Source organism: Liolophura sinensis, chromosome 8 (assembly GCF_032854445.1).
Source record: "Liolophura sinensis isolate JHLJ2023 chromosome 8, CUHK_Ljap_v2, whole genome shotgun sequence".
Classification (NCBI taxonomy): domain Eukaryota; kingdom Metazoa; phylum Mollusca; class Polyplacophora; order Chitonida; family Chitonidae; genus Liolophura; species Liolophura sinensis.
In genome coordinates, this window is record NC_088302.1 from 48816365 (window position 1) to 48833705 (window position 17341).

General features: G+C 38.0%; 2 protein-coding genes across 4 annotated transcripts in view; one reads left to right on the forward strand and one right to left on the reverse strand.

Annotated features, from left to right (window-relative positions):
- LOC135472934 (stimulated by retinoic acid gene 6 protein-like) overlaps positions 1-17341 on the reverse strand; it is a 60331-nt gene that overhangs the window by 12482 nt on the left and 30508 nt on the right. The gene's annotated exons all lie outside the window — the stretch shown is intronic.
- Positions 1114-16371, forward strand: LOC135472485 (galactoside alpha-(1,2)-fucosyltransferase 2-like). Of its 3 annotated transcripts, XM_064752006.1 has the most exons (4): positions 1257-1304; positions 2221-2279; positions 6880-6998; positions 11571-16371. In XM_064752006.1, exons 3-4 carry the CDS (start codon positions 6911-6913, stop codon positions 12833-12835), a joined length of 1353 nt encoding a protein of 450 aa, XP_064608076.1. In that variant the 5' UTR covers positions 1257-1304; positions 2221-2279; positions 6880-6910; the 3' UTR covers positions 12836-16371. The 3 variants fall into 3 exon arrangements, with proteins under 3 accessions (XP_064608075.1, XP_064608076.1, XP_064608077.1); XM_064752005.1 differs by lacking the exon at positions 2221-2279 and having other exon boundaries at positions 1114-1304; XM_064752007.1 differs by lacking the exons at positions 1257-1304; positions 2221-2279 and having other exon boundaries at positions 6890-6998; positions 11827-16371.

Consider the following 17341-nt stretch of genomic DNA (forward strand, 5'->3'; position numbering starts at 1 on the left):
CTGCGCTGGCGCGATAACCATCTGAGCCCTGGAGGGAGATTTATCTGCGTCTCCAAAACAATGTCAAACAGATATCCACGCTCCATCGGGAGAGTAGCATTTGATATCCATCTTGTTGTTACACTCCTAATTTTGGAGGCAGGGTATGTCTATCAGCTTTGTGACTGGTTGAAAATTACAGGTCATTGCCAAGGATATTATTGTCAATTTACGATCCTTCAAGTGGAGAGAATATAATGTTCTTACACAAGACGACCTGATGCAGCTTTGGACAAATGTCATTACATTCTACAATAATTTGTTCTTGTTATTCGGTTTTTATGTATGGAAGATGGTGCCTAAATATCCGTGTGTATGTGTCGCCGGGTTTAAAAAGCCACAAGTCTGTTGTTCAGTTTATTGTTCATTATTGGCAGAATAACGGAAATCTACCAGAGAATAGGGCTATCGTTGACTCTGGTGCAATTACACACCACAAAGTTTAAAATATTATTTATTTATTTGCTTGGTGTTTTACGCCGTACTCAAGAAAATTTCACTTAAAATATTATTTGTGCAGGTCTAAAAATATAGTCTATTATACAAATCAAATGTGATGCAGGTGATAATGCAAAGAAAAAAACCCCAAAGAAACCATAAGACAACATGGCTATTTTAGTGCAGAAAAACAGTATTCTGCTAAGGAGTATATATATACTCCTAAAAATAGCCATGTTGTCAGTGAAGTAGACAACTTATTAACTATCAGTCATGTAAGCACCAACCGAAACTATTTTGACATGATCTTACAGATATTAACTTCAACGTGAGCATCACCAACATTTACAATATTTGCGTTTCACTTTTCACCACAAATTTATGGAAATCACTGAATAGTGTATTCTACTGATATAAGGACGTTTCGCTCTGATACTTTCTAAAAGGTAAACTAAAACCCTACTGTCGGACTATTGAACGCAGTCTTACTCAGCAGGGCGAAACTAAATACCTCATAGCTCCATTTATGTTGACCAACAGAAAGAGAAGCAGCCCTTTCTCATATACCTGTGCTACTCGGCTACAGAACCCATATCTATCTAGCGAGTTACTTCTCTATAGACGTATGAGGTGAAATACATTGTAACTCTTGCCAGAGACCGAGGCAGAGTTTAAGTTAAGAGGTATCCATAGGCAGCTATAGATTGAAACGTTAGGTAGTTACGTTACAGATTCTGAATCGGAGTGCAATGCCTCGTGTACAGAATTTCACAGCTTATGGAGAATTGATACACTATTGACGACTGGTAAAGCTGGTAAAAAAAAAGGTGAGGAAAAATGAAATAAGCCAAAAAATCTGATACATTGTGGATTTGGTGGAAATTTTACCCGCGAAGTAATTATTCACTATCCGTGTGTTAAAATGTCACCCATTGTAGTGTGTTAAAATGTCACCCATTGTAGTGTGCTAAAACGTTTACTTGTTTCACAATACGCCAGTCAATTTCGTTGTATTTGTGAAGTTCAAATGTTTTTTGATTTGTTTATGTTTGTTCCAAAATAATATTCCTCAAACAAATATGATCAATGGGAACATGTGAAAACAACAAAGCGGATTTTGGTGTACCCTCTTACATTTATTTACTTATTTATTTTCCTCATCACACAACAACAACACATTTTCAAGTCTTTTGTCAACAAGTAAGGTTAAATGTTCAAATTGTCGAAATGTTTACCTCTAATCTGAATAAAAAATAATTTAAACTAAATGTAGAAAAGTTTAACATGCGCAGACCATGTGACGATTGACGGTACTGGAGCCAGTCTGGTCTTAGAGAATACGAACACTCGCCCACGTCATGTGATGTTTACATGATGTTATTATGATAATTAGCCCCGTTGTCAGTGAGACCTTGTCATTCCAAGGCGTGCCGTAATGGATGCAACTACTTTCCCAGATTATATGTTTTATAGGACGTTACGCCAGTAATTATCGCAAAACCAATCGGGTTATCTTATTCCCCGGTGTGTTCTGTGAACGATTTTAGTTGAATTGCATGGCAATTTGTTAGCACGGTGATTTGCAACACTCAGTCCATGTAGATATATACGCACTACAGGTGATAATCAACTATACGTAGGCCCACACCTGTTACACCTGATGTAGAGCGCTCGGTCGAGTATGTTGTTTGTTCAGAAACAGGAAGGAGTGCTGTGTAATTGAGCAACATACTTTTATAGCAGTTTAAAGGAAACCAGTGCAGCGCACCAGACGGATGTTTGCATATGATAACAACATGAAGGTAATTTCTTTTAAACTGTCATGTTTTGCATCTGGATTGTATACGTCAGCTTTTAATCCGATTCATTACCCTGACGTCAAATCAATTGAAAATGATATATAGCAAAAAATAAGCCTAGAAAATTCCCAGATACGCAAACAGTCACGTTCACTGGTTGTCTGCAAAACAGCAGTGTTCTAGTATATAAACATCACAGTAAATCTCAAATGTGTTCTTTGCTGTATTACAATGATATACCTTGTAACTGATACTTATTATGCTCAGATGAAAGTGAGAAAAATTACACTTTTGCCAGTTTTATCAGTCTCGTGGATAATCTTGCTGAGTGGGTTTTCTTCAATGAGGACAAGCAAACAGTACCTCCAGAGTGGTTTTATGAGAAGCATTTTGTGCCAAAGCCAAATTGAAGTTAAGAGTAGGAAGTTAACTTTTGAATAATATATACACGCGAAGTACACTGTGTTAATGTGACAATGTTTGTTTACAGCATCCAGTAGTTCCGTCTTTTTTACGTAAAACACAACTGGTGTTAATGAAAAGAAAAAATCACATAACCTTGAAACTTCATTTTGTTGTGATTGGTTTACTGTAATATATTTATTTACATTACTGTTATCCATTTATTACCGCTGATGATAACCCCTACACTACATTTTGTAATGATTTGTTTACTGTAATATATTTGTCTATGTTTAGACAAAATATTTAGTACAAAATATTTCCATTCTTTCAATTAACACTGATTGTGTTTTATGTTCGGGTATGTTTACTGTTGGAATTTGTAGAGGTAGTGTATCGTTGATGCATGAGATTCCAAGGATAAGCATTTCAGCCAGTTCTGTAAATCTTCAATGCAGAAGACCATATTGCCTAACAACCTAGACTTAAGAAAATTGCGCACGTAAATGCACAATGACGTCCGGATTTTGATTTTTGCAATAATCCAGCAGATTATAGAATTAATGCAGTTTTTATTTATGTGTTTTTCATGATCTGGTCTATTTTTATGAAACCATGATAAGATCCATGAAAGAGATCGATATAATTAGAACAAAACTGCTACTTCTACTTTCAGATCAACTAAAAAAAATCCTCAACCATGACAATATCCTCAACCATGACAATATCCTCAACCATGACAAAATCCTCAAAAATGACAATATCCTCAACCATGACAATATCCTCAATCATGACAATATCCTCAACCATGACAAAATCCTCAACCATGACAATATCCTCAACCATGACAATATCCTCAACCATGACAAAATCCTCAACCAGGACAATATCCTCAACCATGACAATATCCTCAACCATGACAAGGAAAAGTGTGGGTTACAGGATTATTTGGACCAGTTCTGTTTACATCATGTGGGTCAATTTTTGGACCATTTACCAAGAGACAGGGCGATGTTTTAATTTACAGACAAAGCGTCATCTAGTTTAATATTATAATACATTAAAATAAATTTATAAATTTAAATTAAAGTTACAATAAATAATAAAAGTCGTCTGGACTGTGCCATGAGAAAACGGCTAAGAAATTAGTCTAAGTGGATTGTAGAAATATTTGCATTTATAAGGCGAAATTACGGGTGCAATTATAAAACAAACGGAAGAAAAATAAGCTTTGAGGTCTTCAAACGAAGAAAAGGAGGCGTAGATTCCTGTCCTCTGAAAAATACCATTTCAGTGCTGCCAAAGTAAAAATGCAAACTGAGTAATTCTCTGTCGATGTGCATTTTATACATGTATAATCTCATCTTGGTTGTGTAGACGTGGTCTGTAATTTGGTGATTGGGGTGACCCTGAAATTATGTGGCATCATGTTACAAACTCTTATAGGAATGGAAATACTCAGTAAAACAATTTCCAGTTTTGAACAGTTAACGTCCCAGCCTCAGCTTTAAATATGAGCTTAAATAGTGCAAAAAGGCTTCGCAAAGTCTCATAATAGATCACAGTTTGTACTTTAGGACATCAGCAAGTGCTGTGCATATATATATATATATATTCCGCAGAACTTAGTTAGCCGTTTAGGGCAAAATCCTCACCTCATCCGCTCTTGTCTTATGGTATCCTGTACATTGGCACGGCACGACAAATATTTATCAAGATGGAAAGACCGGTGCAATTCAAGATTTCATGAAAAAAATTGTTTCAACCTAAATGGAAAATAAAATGTTTTGGACCCACCTACCTATGTACTAAATAGTAGAGGTCCTGCAAGATACGGACGAAAAAACAAATGTTCTCTGAATACTGATGTCCCGAAGCCCTTCATCATTGCAGATTTACCCCCCTCTGCAAGCATGCTAAAACAGTCATGGCCGTGTGCTATAAAATGAAAGGGAGTTAAATCCCTACCATCGAACGTATGGAAAATCTCTCTAAACCTTCATTTGATCCAGCAACTACGGATAGTTGTCAGAAACATATTTTTCTCAACAAGTTGTTCTGGTGAGTCAGCGCCATTAATATGCTAGTAAAAAATATTCCCTAAAATCTCAGGTGGAAGCTTGGATTCGTAATGTGTCTAAACACACACTATACCTTGTTTCCTTTAAATTGTCGCCCATATTCAGTATTATGTATATTCATTCTTAAATCAGTAACACCACAAGTTCTGCACATCCACTTGTTGGACGTCCATATCATTGCAAAGAAAAGGCAGTTGTAACATTATTCTTATTCATAATGTTAAACCTGGTAAGCATATTTTCTACACTATGAACTCATTATCATGACGTTATAATTATTCAAAACCCGGTGGCTTGTCGGATAATTGGCGTGGGAATAAACTGTTTTACAGTATTCATCCAAAAAGCAATCGTTTCATTTTAACAAAAAGTGTGAGTGATGCTAGAATGTATTCTGTTATTATAAAAAATACTGTGTCAAACTAATATTAAAAAAAATATCCCATTAGTCTAATACACTCTTTATGTTAAACTAATAGAAGTAAGTGCTGTAGTGAAAGGAATAATCTGTTGCATTAACATAATACATTTCAGCATCACTCAGACAACAGAATTTCTGTTAAATTGATCAGATTTTTTTTATAGTAGCAGCACCCCATGCGGTTAGAACCAACTTAACGTAGTAGCTTGAACAACTGTCTGACTATATTGGGTGTTTTAATAACAGAAATAATTTCTTAATTCCGAAATCTAAAGCCCTACTGCCAGGAGATCATTTATCTATAAGAGATAAGAAAATTACCTTCCAGGCTATATCTTGCTAAAAACAGGGTTTGGTGTAGAGTCAGTCACAATGTAGGGACCTGGGACCCAGTCAACAAAGCCGTCGTAACGCTGTCTCAAGCTTCAGTGAATCTCTTTCTCTTCACTGTATGTTGTCATGGAAACTGCTTGGAACGGTCTCTTTGTGTAACATTATCCACAAAAGCCACCTGGTTTAAAAAATTATGACGTCACCCGAAGCGATGGTGTTTTTGTTGTAGAAAATCACCTTATATTTTAACATCATGAACTACAAAAATAAATATTCTCACTAAATATTCCTTACAAGAATATGGGCATCCAGCATATCACTGTGTAAACCTTGTGGTGTGGTTTGTATAGGCGTGACTCATAGAAACAGACTATGGTGAGACAGTTAATCGACCTGTTCTTGTCATATAGGAATTTCTTGTGACTGTAACAGGATACTGCGCCCGTCCTTCTTAATAGGTTTTGCCCTAGCACCATAGACTCCGTTTTCAAGCTGATGTGACTGCAAGCGTGCAATGGATTTAAAACATAAAGACATAAAAAAGCGGGCACCAGAAGCATAGTCTGACACCATGTTATACTCAACAATATTAGGAGATAGGGTTTTATTTTAACTGCCTTCGTAAATGCATAAATAGCAGCACTTTACACGCTCTCTATCACCATCGCTTGCGCAAGGCTAGGTAAAAGCAATGCAATGGTGTTAGCTGCAGTTTGTAAGACGTCATTGTTCACTAAATACTTTTCTCTGTCGTAAAATATAGCTACGTGGCATGACTATGCACAAATTTATTATACAATGTAGAGGGAGGCCTTATCTAATCATACTATTCACAGCTGTAGTGCAACACATTCCATAGTTTCACACTGACATTCGCACGGTGGGATTATAACAACTAGTACTAGTATTTCTCGATTATTGCTACACGTTAATAAAGTCTGGACTGTGGTGTTTTAGTGAGTATCTTTAACATGTTTCCCTCACGCTTTGGTCGCAGGAACTGCTAAGCATGTAAACCTATACGGCTATATTTCACTTTTGTCCACAGCTGAAAGATTATCAAATTTTCTTTCACTGTGGTGCAGGAGAAGGAAAATCGACAACGATGAAAACAAATGGAGCGTTAGTTTCATTCCTAAGACTTTCACTACGTCTGGAACTTACCCATGCAGGATTCTTCGTTGGGACTGTTTTGTTTGGGAAAGCAAGATGGCTGCGTTAATTGTTTGGATCGCCAATCAAATGGATACAATGAAATCGATCCTATTTAGGAGGTAGAATACCCCTGTGAAAAAGAGTCGGTTTGCAGTTTACATGTACGTTTTAAGTGAAATCGATTTAATCTGACACGCCAAACTTTATTTAGATCCGCAGGTAGCAGGCTAAACTTTGACGAGATGTGGCGAGGAAGCATTGAGACAACAATGGTCTCCAAGACACAAAGATATAGTTGGTGCTTGATGTTTCTGTTCTTTTGCACGACAGGTAAGACACAATTTTACGACACAAGTGCACTACTAATCCGTATCGCCCCCACTTCATTAATAGGCAGATGAGGCACAGACATGTACGACAGGCACATTGTTTACTATTTTATCTTAGTGGTTTTGTCACTTTGTCATTCGGAGCCAGAGTGCCACTTTCATGCATAGTTTTACTTGAAGTTCGTTGTCCAAAGATCACAAACATCCAGGGTGTCCAGCTTCATAGATAGAAATCTACCGGTGCATCACACATGGAAGAATTAATCATTTAATTATAAACAGTTGCATCTTTTATACATATATTTATGTTGCCTATGTAACCGTTTTACGCCGCTTTACTCGACAGGTAAAAGGCTTTCTCTGTCGAAAAATATAGCTACGTGGCATGACTATGCACAAATTTATTATACAATGTAAAGGGAGGCCTTATCTAGTCATACTATTCACAGCTGTAGTGCAACACATTCCATAGTTTCACACTGAATGCACACCTTATGTATCTGCTATGTCGTGTATCTGTTATGTCCGCCTTTACGCAGCAGGTAAGACAGAGGTGTATAGCAGGTGTGTATGTTATGGCCATCTTTATATGGCAGGTATCACACAGCTGTACAGCAGGTGTATCTGTTATGCCCGTCTTTGCACGGCAGGTAAAACACAGGTGTATAGCAGGTGTATCTGTTAGGTCCGTCAGTACACGGCAGGTAAGACACAGGTGTATAGCAGGTGTATCTGTTATGTTTCATTCTACACGGCAGGTAAGAAACACCTGTATAGCAGGTGTATCTGTTATGTTTGATTTTACACGGCAGGTAAGAAACACCTGTATAGGAGGTGTTTCTGTTATGCCTATCTTTACACGGCAGGAAAGACATACGTGTGTAGCAGTTATGACTGTTTTGCCCATCTTTACACGCCAGGTAAGACACAGGTGTTTAGCAGGTGTATCTGTTATGCCCGTCTCTACACAGCAGGTAAGACACTGGTGTATAGCAGGTGTATCTCTTATCCCTTCTTTCCACTTTAGATAAGACACAGGTGTATAGCAAGTGTGTCTGTAATGGTCGTCTTTACACGGCAGGTAAGCAGGTATATTTGTTATACCCATCAAAACAAGGCAGTTTAGACAAAGGTGTAAAACAGGTGTATCTGTTATGGCCATCATTACACTGCAGGTGAGACACAGGTGTATAGCAGGTGTTTCTGTTATGGTTGTCTTTACACGATTGTACGATACGGGTGTCTTTACACGACTTGTAGGACACAGGTGTATCTGTTATGCCCGTCTTTACACAACATGTAAGACATAGGTGTGTAGCAAGTTTTTCTGTTATGCCCGTCCTTACACGGAAGGTAAGACATGGGGGTATAGCATGTGTGTCTGTTTTGCCCGTCTTTGAACAGCAGGTAAGACACAGGTGTAAAGCAGGTGTATCTGTTATGCCCATCTTTACATGGCAGATAAGAGATAGGTGTATAGCAGGTGTGCCTGTTATGCATGTCTGTACACGGCAGGTAAGACATAGGTGTATAGCAGGTGTGTCATAGATGCCGGTCTTTACACGGCAGGTAAGATATACGTGTATAGCAGACATACGTGTTATGCCTGCCTTTACACGGTAGGAAAGGCACAAGTGTAAGACAGGTGTATCTGTTATGCTCATCTGTACACGGCAGGTGAGACACAGGTGTGTCGCAGGTATTTCTATTAAGCCTGTCTTTACGCGACAGGTAGGACATAGGTGTATAGCAGATGTATCTGTTATGGTTGTCTTTACATTAAAAGTACAACACTTTTGTTTTTACACAACAGGTAAGACATAGGTGTACTTTCAGTGTATCTGCTATTATTGTCTTTGCACTACAGGTGAGAAACAATATACAGGTGTATATATTCTGGGTGCCTCTACATGACAGGAAAGGCACAGGCGTATCACTTATGAGTGTGCTTACGCGACAGGTAAGACACAGGTGTACAGCAGGTGTATATATTCTGGATGTCTCTACACAACAGGAAAGAATCAGGCGTATCACTTATGAGTGTCTTTACACGACAGGTAAAACGCTGGCGTATCACTTCTGTTTGTCTTTACGCGACAATTAAGACACAGGGGAATCACTTATGAATGTCTTTACACGACAGGTAAGACGGTTGTGTGTCAGTAATGAATGTCTTTACCTGAGAGATAAGACACAGGTGAATCACTTCTAAATGTCTTTACACGACAGGAAAGACAGTGGTGTATCACTTTTGAATGTATTTACATGACAGGTAAGACACAGGTGTATCACATATAAATGCCTTTACACGACAGGTAAGCCGGATGTGTATCAGTAATGAATGTCTTTACCTGACACGTAAGACACATGTGTATCACTTAGAAATATCTTTACACGACAGGTAAGACGTTGGTGCATCACTTATAAATGTCTTTACACAACGCGTAAGACACAGGTGTATCACTTATGACTGCCTTTACACGACATGTAAGACGCTGCTGTGTCACTTATGAATGTCTTTACACGACAGGTAAAACGCTTGTGTATCACTTATGAATGTCTTTACACGACAGGTAAGACACAGGTGTATCACTTATAAATGTCTCTACACGACAAATAAGTCGCTGGTGTATTACTTATGAGTGTCTTTACACGACAGGTAAGGCACAGGTATATTACCTTTTGAGTGTCTTTACACGGCAGGTAAGACACTGGTGTATCACTTTTGAGTGTCTTTACTCGACAGGTAAGGCACAGGTGTATTACTTATGAGTGTCTTTATACGACAGGTAAGGCACAGGTGTATTACTTTTTTAGTGTCTTTACACGACAGGTAAGACGCTGGTGTATCACTTTTGAGTGTCTTTACACGACAGGTAAGACGCTGGTGTATCATTCATGAGTGTGCACGACAGGTAAGGCATCTGCTTGTACAGCCAGTGTGTTTTGCACATGCATGGGTGTCTCTAAACAGCAAGTATAAAGCTCCAGCTTATAGCCAGTTACGATCATATTTATTCATAAGCTATTCATAAGACATGTGTAGAGGTTACAATATATTACCATGACACTATATTCTACCCCGCACTGGTTTGTATAATGTACTGACACTTAGGTACACTTGGCTTTTTGTTAAGAACAGAGTTGACAGAAATCGATCAATGAGAAAAAGCTACTCACATAAATATGAGTTTACTTAGTATCCCTGTTGCATATTTAAAGGGGAAGTTCCGTACTTATTCCTTAAGCCGGTCAATGTAGAAATTATTTTGTGGTAATCGGCATGCTGAGGAGTTACAAAGTCAATAATCACTGCGCCCAAATGACACCAGCTCCTTGTTCATCCTGCCCTGCATTTAGTCCGCACCGACACCGATTCAAATTTGGAAAAGAAGGGTATAAATAAGTTATGAATAAAACGAACTCAGTCACAATCCGTACACTGGCAGGGCTAAACAGTAATTTGTAAAGAAAAGGATACTGCACCCGACTGTTGAAGACTGTATTGTAGCTAATACCGGAATTAAGTTACATTACATACTCACTATTTTAACAAAAGCCAGCAACCAGTGCCGTTGTACAGAGACAAAAGGGAATGGCAACAAATTTAGTTGATATTTTATATACTGTTATAGAATTATATTTGGGCTAAGTACAAAACTGAAGGTTTGGATTAATTTTAACTTTGGTATTAAGTCTGAACAATCATGACAAACGGGCCCAGATAATATGAGATGTTGTTGTCTCCATTTAGGTGTCTCGATGTCCGGTATTTATTACGACAGTTAATGTCATCGAAAACACTGAATTGATTAAACTGTTTTCACTTGACTTAAGCTTCGTATAATTGAATTATACATGTCTTAGAGATACCAGAGACTTAAATAACTAAGCACAGTTAAGTGTTTTCGGCAGACATTAAGGCGGGAAATAGATGTTCATTGTATATTGGCAAACGAACGGCATTTAACGGCAGTATGTTCTGCAATACGAAAAAAGGAGAGTCTTACGGTCAAAGCCAACACTATTGGACCAAATAATTTCCCCACTAGACTGATTGATCATAAAGTTTGTGTTTATCCAAAACCTTATTATCTCCATGTGATCAGGAATAAACTCAGTCTGATCTTCTTTAATATTTTACCAGTTCTGCCTCGTGAGAGTTAAAAAACACTCCAATGATGACTACATCCATAACTTTCTAACACTTGAAGGTTGCCAAAGTGGTTCACAAAACACAAATGTTCCTCATTAAGCAATAGTTCACGCTTGGCTTTCCCATTCACACAACCGATAATATGCCCCTTATGTAAGCTTTCGGTCTGAGCATGAAATATACACACTACATTTTGGTCATGACTCGTTGAGGTAAACATAGGCACACCGGTATAACAGGACAGCCTGCAATCACTTTGTACAAACGAGTCAAAGGGAATTTTCGTTTTTGTCCACCAGTGCAAAGACAAATTAGTCTCAAGATTCAAACCCTAATAGAGTCGAACCGTCACACAACTTACTCAATAGATATACTATAGTATGCCATTATTATTCCTTCCTTTTTTCTTCTTAACAGGTATCAGTATTTTAGCTTTGTCAACACAGTTTCCAAGTAAAGCGTTTGTACACTATCGTAGATACGGTATCTTTGGTCAAGAACTTCGGGCATCAGCAATGAATATTACAAGAACGTTTACATTATTCAAAGTTAAAATACAGGATGGATTGAACATGTTTCGGGATCTAAGGAATTTATCGAAGTTACCTGATACGGAAATAACCAATTTCACAACAACGCAAGGCGGTATAACGAGACCTATTCCTCATTCCAGCTCGAGTTCATTGCTTCAGTCTATTTCGCCTCTCACCGTGCTTTCGAAAGCCATGTCAACCGTACGTGTGACTGTGTTAGCAGAGCAAACTAAGGATCATCCAAACAACCCCATTAGCAATGAGTCTAATACGGATTTAGCTCATACGAACCAATCGTCTGTGCACAAGCCAGTTTATTTATGTGTGGATTTCAATGGACGTTTAGGTAACCAGATGTTTGAATTCGCCTCACTTTTGGGAATAGCTCGTCATCACGGCATGACGCCGGCAATCCCCAAAGACAGTCAACTGAGAAATATTTTTAATGTAAATGTCACCGATATAGACAAGGAGATCTCCTCTGGATTTACTCATATTGGTCAAATGCGTGATTGCGCTTTTGATCCCATAAGTGCTGATTTCGGATCAAACTTGACAATGTCCGGCTATTTCCAGTCATGGCGATATTTCTCTAACGTTTTTCCAGAACTTCGGAAACAGTTTACATTCAAAGATGATATTGTCAAACGCGCGCGATTAGCACTTGAATCCTCTATACAGTCACAGCATCCTCATTTCTCTCTGGAGAATGCAACATTTGTAGGTGTTCACGTCAGACGCGGGGATTTTGTAGAGGCTCACATGATTCAATTTGGCTATGCTGTTGGAAGTGAAGGCTATCTTTTCCAGGCCATGGACCACTTTAGGAGCAAATACAAGTCTGTGATGTTTATTGTGTGCTCTAACGACATGGAATGGACAAAGGAGACATTACCTCATCAGGTCTCCACGTTTATCACCGGCCAGGAGGCTGAAGTGGACATGGCGATACTGTCGCTGTGTAACCACGTCATTATGACCGTTGGTTCTTACGGCTGGTGGTCCGCCTGGCTGGCCGGAGGGACAACTATCTATCAGATACAACAGACGATTCCGGGTACAGACCTGGACAAGAGGTTTAACCTGACCGATTATATGCTGCCGGACTGGATCGGCATGAATCAGAACAGTGCCGCTGGCGCCCATTAGATTATTGCATCAATATTGCCTTATGACTCTAATATGCTTCCATCGTATATCTTCATTGATCATCCCTTATGGAGATGGCCTGATGCAAATGTCAGAAAGGTGTAAAGGTATTTTTAGCGTAACCATAGCAACTTGCGGATGGCTCTGTCCGGTTTCCTTTTACCATAATCCTGGCAGTCGTCGTGTAAGTGAAATATTCTTCAGTACGGCGTGAAACAGAAGTTAAAGTAATAAATAATATATGTTCTCTATATACATGTATAATGTTAAATTGTACTCCCGTTTAAGGGTATGGCTTTTACAGTACCCAGGTGGCTACAGCTTCATGCGGGCTAAAATATTGTATATCGAAATAACATTAAGTTCATAACACGTTACCATCGAAACCTGAGCACCTCCTAGAAGTCTTCACCATCATCATTTTAGACTTTTGTCTGTGATACGTCATCACTGATGACATCAGATAACATTTGTTATCAACTGTGTTCCGGATTATGATGTAGCATATATAATAATGTTCATTTTTAATCCATTTTTAATCCACACCAACACACAGGATGTGTCTTAAATGCCGCTATTTTCTATAACCAAATACGTGACTTCTTACATGTCAGGGCACAACAACATGCGAAGAAACGTTAAGCCTGGGCTACAAATTAATTACATACCAGTACCTATGTATCAAGCTAATTTTTGTGTAATTAAGGGTAATTGCCTTGTAGTTAACAAAGTGAGCAACAACTCAAGAAAACCAACCTAGATACCTTTGTGCCTTATGTAGTGAGTATTTGACTGGGCTTTATTTTCTTGAAACACAACAAGAATAACATCATATACATATACATTATTTTAGGATTTTATTCTAACTGTTCGTGTTAATTCTTAAAAAATAACAACAATCTACCAGCACCTAGGGCTATACAGAATTAGAGGGAAATACAAAGATGTCAGCTGTGATTTATTACTTAAGGTCGCTAGAAAAATGTTGTTTGCAACCTAGCCAAACAATATCTGATCACCAAGCTTGGACAGAAACTCGTTCAGCATGTCAATGTACTATACGTGAAATATGGTGTTCTAACTAAGTCATCAAGTATTAAAATTCTTACGTTGGAAAGGACAGGGGTCCACGGAAACTGTGTCCTTCAAAAGTTATATAAAGACCCCAAAAACAACTTGCGCTCATGAGTCCACAAAATATCCTGTCTCTATATGTTAAAAAAATATTTCAAAATATTCCACAAAAATTCTAATTTAATTTAAGGATATCTCTAACCCATAAAAATTTACAATCTACAGGTAAAACCTTTGTCTACGTTATGGACAAGGCAGAAAATTAACCCCTAACCTCCCATGCAATTATATGAAATAATATACTGTCTCTAGCAAAATCGCCACAATATTGATTGGCCAATTGATTTTTGCTTAGTTTCATACTCGATATTTTTTTTCACCTATACGATGGCGGTCTGTTTTATCCCTGGAGGAAATCGGAGTGCTCGGTGTAAACGGTAGATGTTTTGCAGGTTACTGACTAGCATCCCGTCATGTGACTTATAGAGAACCCATACCTCATGTATTCATGGCGACTGACTTGCCGAAGTAATAAATACCATCTTGCCAATCAGTGTTGTGTCAAACAATCCATACGTAACCAAGCACTAACGTTTCCTTCGAGATCGTAGATGAAGTTAATTGCTACTACCATGGCAAGATGTGTCTTTAACGTGCATGGTATAATGCCTTTATGAAACAGAACTCAACCATGTCTCTGACTGCATTCAGATATTTCCTCATGTAAGCCAGATATCGTAACAAACGATCAGTAAATACCGCGCTAGATGCAGTATAAATATGTGAGAAAACAGGCGGTTATGGCATTTGAAGGTAGATTACTAAGGAAGAATATTAACACGTAAATCTAATGAGCCAATAGCAGGTCAATGCACTTAGTTTGCATTAACTACTTCATAAAGGAGAGTAAATTACATAAACTCAACTTAAGTTTGAACAAAAATATATAGATAATGCATTGATGTTTCTATCTTTACATTCATTATTATAACGTATGTTTGGTGTTACGTGGAAAAATAGAGAAAATTGACGATGGTTATACAGATTTGTGGATTCCTACACGTGAGGTAAAAGGTGAACCCAAAGCTTTTACGTAAAGTATAATAATTCAGTGGTTATCCATGTGTATATTAATATTTCAATGAACACTGCCGTTAAACCAGTCAAACCTAAGTGAGGGCTTGCCGGGCATCCACCACCTACTAGCACAAACACATTGCCATATATGATTTACACAGTCAAACACGTAAAGCCGTAAATCATAAGCTGATAAAAGCCTCATTTCCACACTTGTTTTACTGTAACTTAATGCCCTCAGGAATTTTGTGGGTAAAGTTTAAATTCAGACGTTTCAAATGTGTAACTGCATGGGAAGTGTATGAAACTTTTATAGTTGAATTATATCTTCCTGAGATATAAAGCCCCGTGTTAAATCTTTCATAATTGGTGAATATTTACATCTGTCATGTGTTCGTCTATAAAGAGCATACACATGTACAACGTTGACGTCTTTTATTGTCTTCAAGCCTATGTATACGTGCGAAAACACCACAAATCTTGGCTATATTTTCTTGATACAACTATGCAAAACATCTAAATATAACCATCCGACATAAAACAGCATGTTCACCAAAACTGTTTGCTTGTCTCACCAGCAATGGAAAATAGTCTGACGTATGATTATAGATTTTCGAACGACCTCTGGACACCCTAGCTGCTTGTACCACAACCATTCACCATACGTGTTTACAGAACTTTGTTTGCCCAGTTGTATTTGAGAACATCAGATTAGCAACGACGCCGAAGCTTACATGTTGGCGTTTTATTTGTTTGAAAATATAGTCTGGTTTGTATTTCTTTATCGTTTATTTGTACATGGCCAGGTGATTATTGATTATTCGCTGGTTTCGATTTGAGTAAACCACGCTCTATTAAAAAGAGAACATAAACTAAATCTTCTTAAATCTAGGTGAAAATAAATTCATGTTTGGCTTGTTTGCTTTGCATGGTTGAAGCTGTTTAAGCACTGTATTAAATTCCTGTTGGTCAGCGAGTCGGCCCAAGCAGTGTACTTTTCCGTTCTTTTCTGTAATACGTCACTGTTTCTGTATAGATGTGCTCCTGAAGCAAATGTTCACAAGGTACACAATGTAACATTTAATAGCGATGTCTTTTTACACAGCTTGCCATGTAGCACACCTGAGCACGACTCGCATGGTATGTGTCATTTCACACATCGTTGTGAGTCATCCTGATATCCTTTTAGTTAGTTTACGTGTAATTCTTGTCAGTGACTTCCATTTAACATCCTTTTTTTAGCTATCCTTTATAGCTAAAATACTGCAAGATGCATGTATTATGTCATACGTACACATTCCTTCGCTTTGTTATTGTTATTTTATCTAAAAAAATTATCATGGTCTTGTATTAATTTAACCCCGTCTGAAAATAAACTTTTTATCATTACTATAATTACAATTGTCTGTTTCTTTTTTTTTCGTATCGACAATTGCCTTCTCATCATTTTAGTTGTTGGTTTCCCATGGGTTTCATCTGCCACCATTCAGAAACACAAGACTGTTAAAGCTCTGTGGTATTATTTATAGAAGTAGTGATCTGACGGGGATTGTTTGCAGGGACTGCAGCATTGGAACAGTGTAACGACTCATTTTGATCAGCGTGTCACAACACCGTGTACTGGTTATAGTATCGGATTCCACAGCCTGTTCTGCATGACCGGATATCATAGGTCAGCTAATTAGACGGTTTGTCCGGCACTTCGCCTTTTTATAAGTCAAGAATTTGTCAGCTCGTTATATATAAAAAAGTGCAAATTCGCAAGAGCTTAGACTGAAGCTCCTAGTTAAGCGAATCTTTAACACCACTCACGGGCCAACCGTTGCTCATTAGAGGATTACATACAAAGATAATCCAATTATTTATTTATATATTTGATTGCAGTTTTACGCCGTTCTCGAGAATTTAAGACGGCGGCCAGCAGTATAATGAAAGAAAACCGGAAAACCAGAGGAACTCACGACCATCCGCAAGATGCACTTAAGTATAGAATGCCCATGTTAACAGGAAATGTGACCGACGGACTGACAGATCGTGTGTGTGACTCATTAATTGAACTACCGTATAGTTTTTTGTTTCTTCTGGAACAAGTTTCTTGTTCAATGACCTCCTCGTAGTTTAGCATGTGATGAATGAACCATTCTGAAACCCCTCGAAAAAAGTTCCATACTTTTTGAGTTTCTAATCAGTCCTCACATGCTGATAAAAAGTTCAACAAGAAATGGAGCCATGGGTGAGCTCCTTCAAATTGGCTTTGTTGTAATTTTGGACGTGAAACGTTAATAAATAGTCTCTTTCAGCCTTATTCATAATAATGGACACCAACTGCTGCAACGCCGCTCACTGATTAATGCG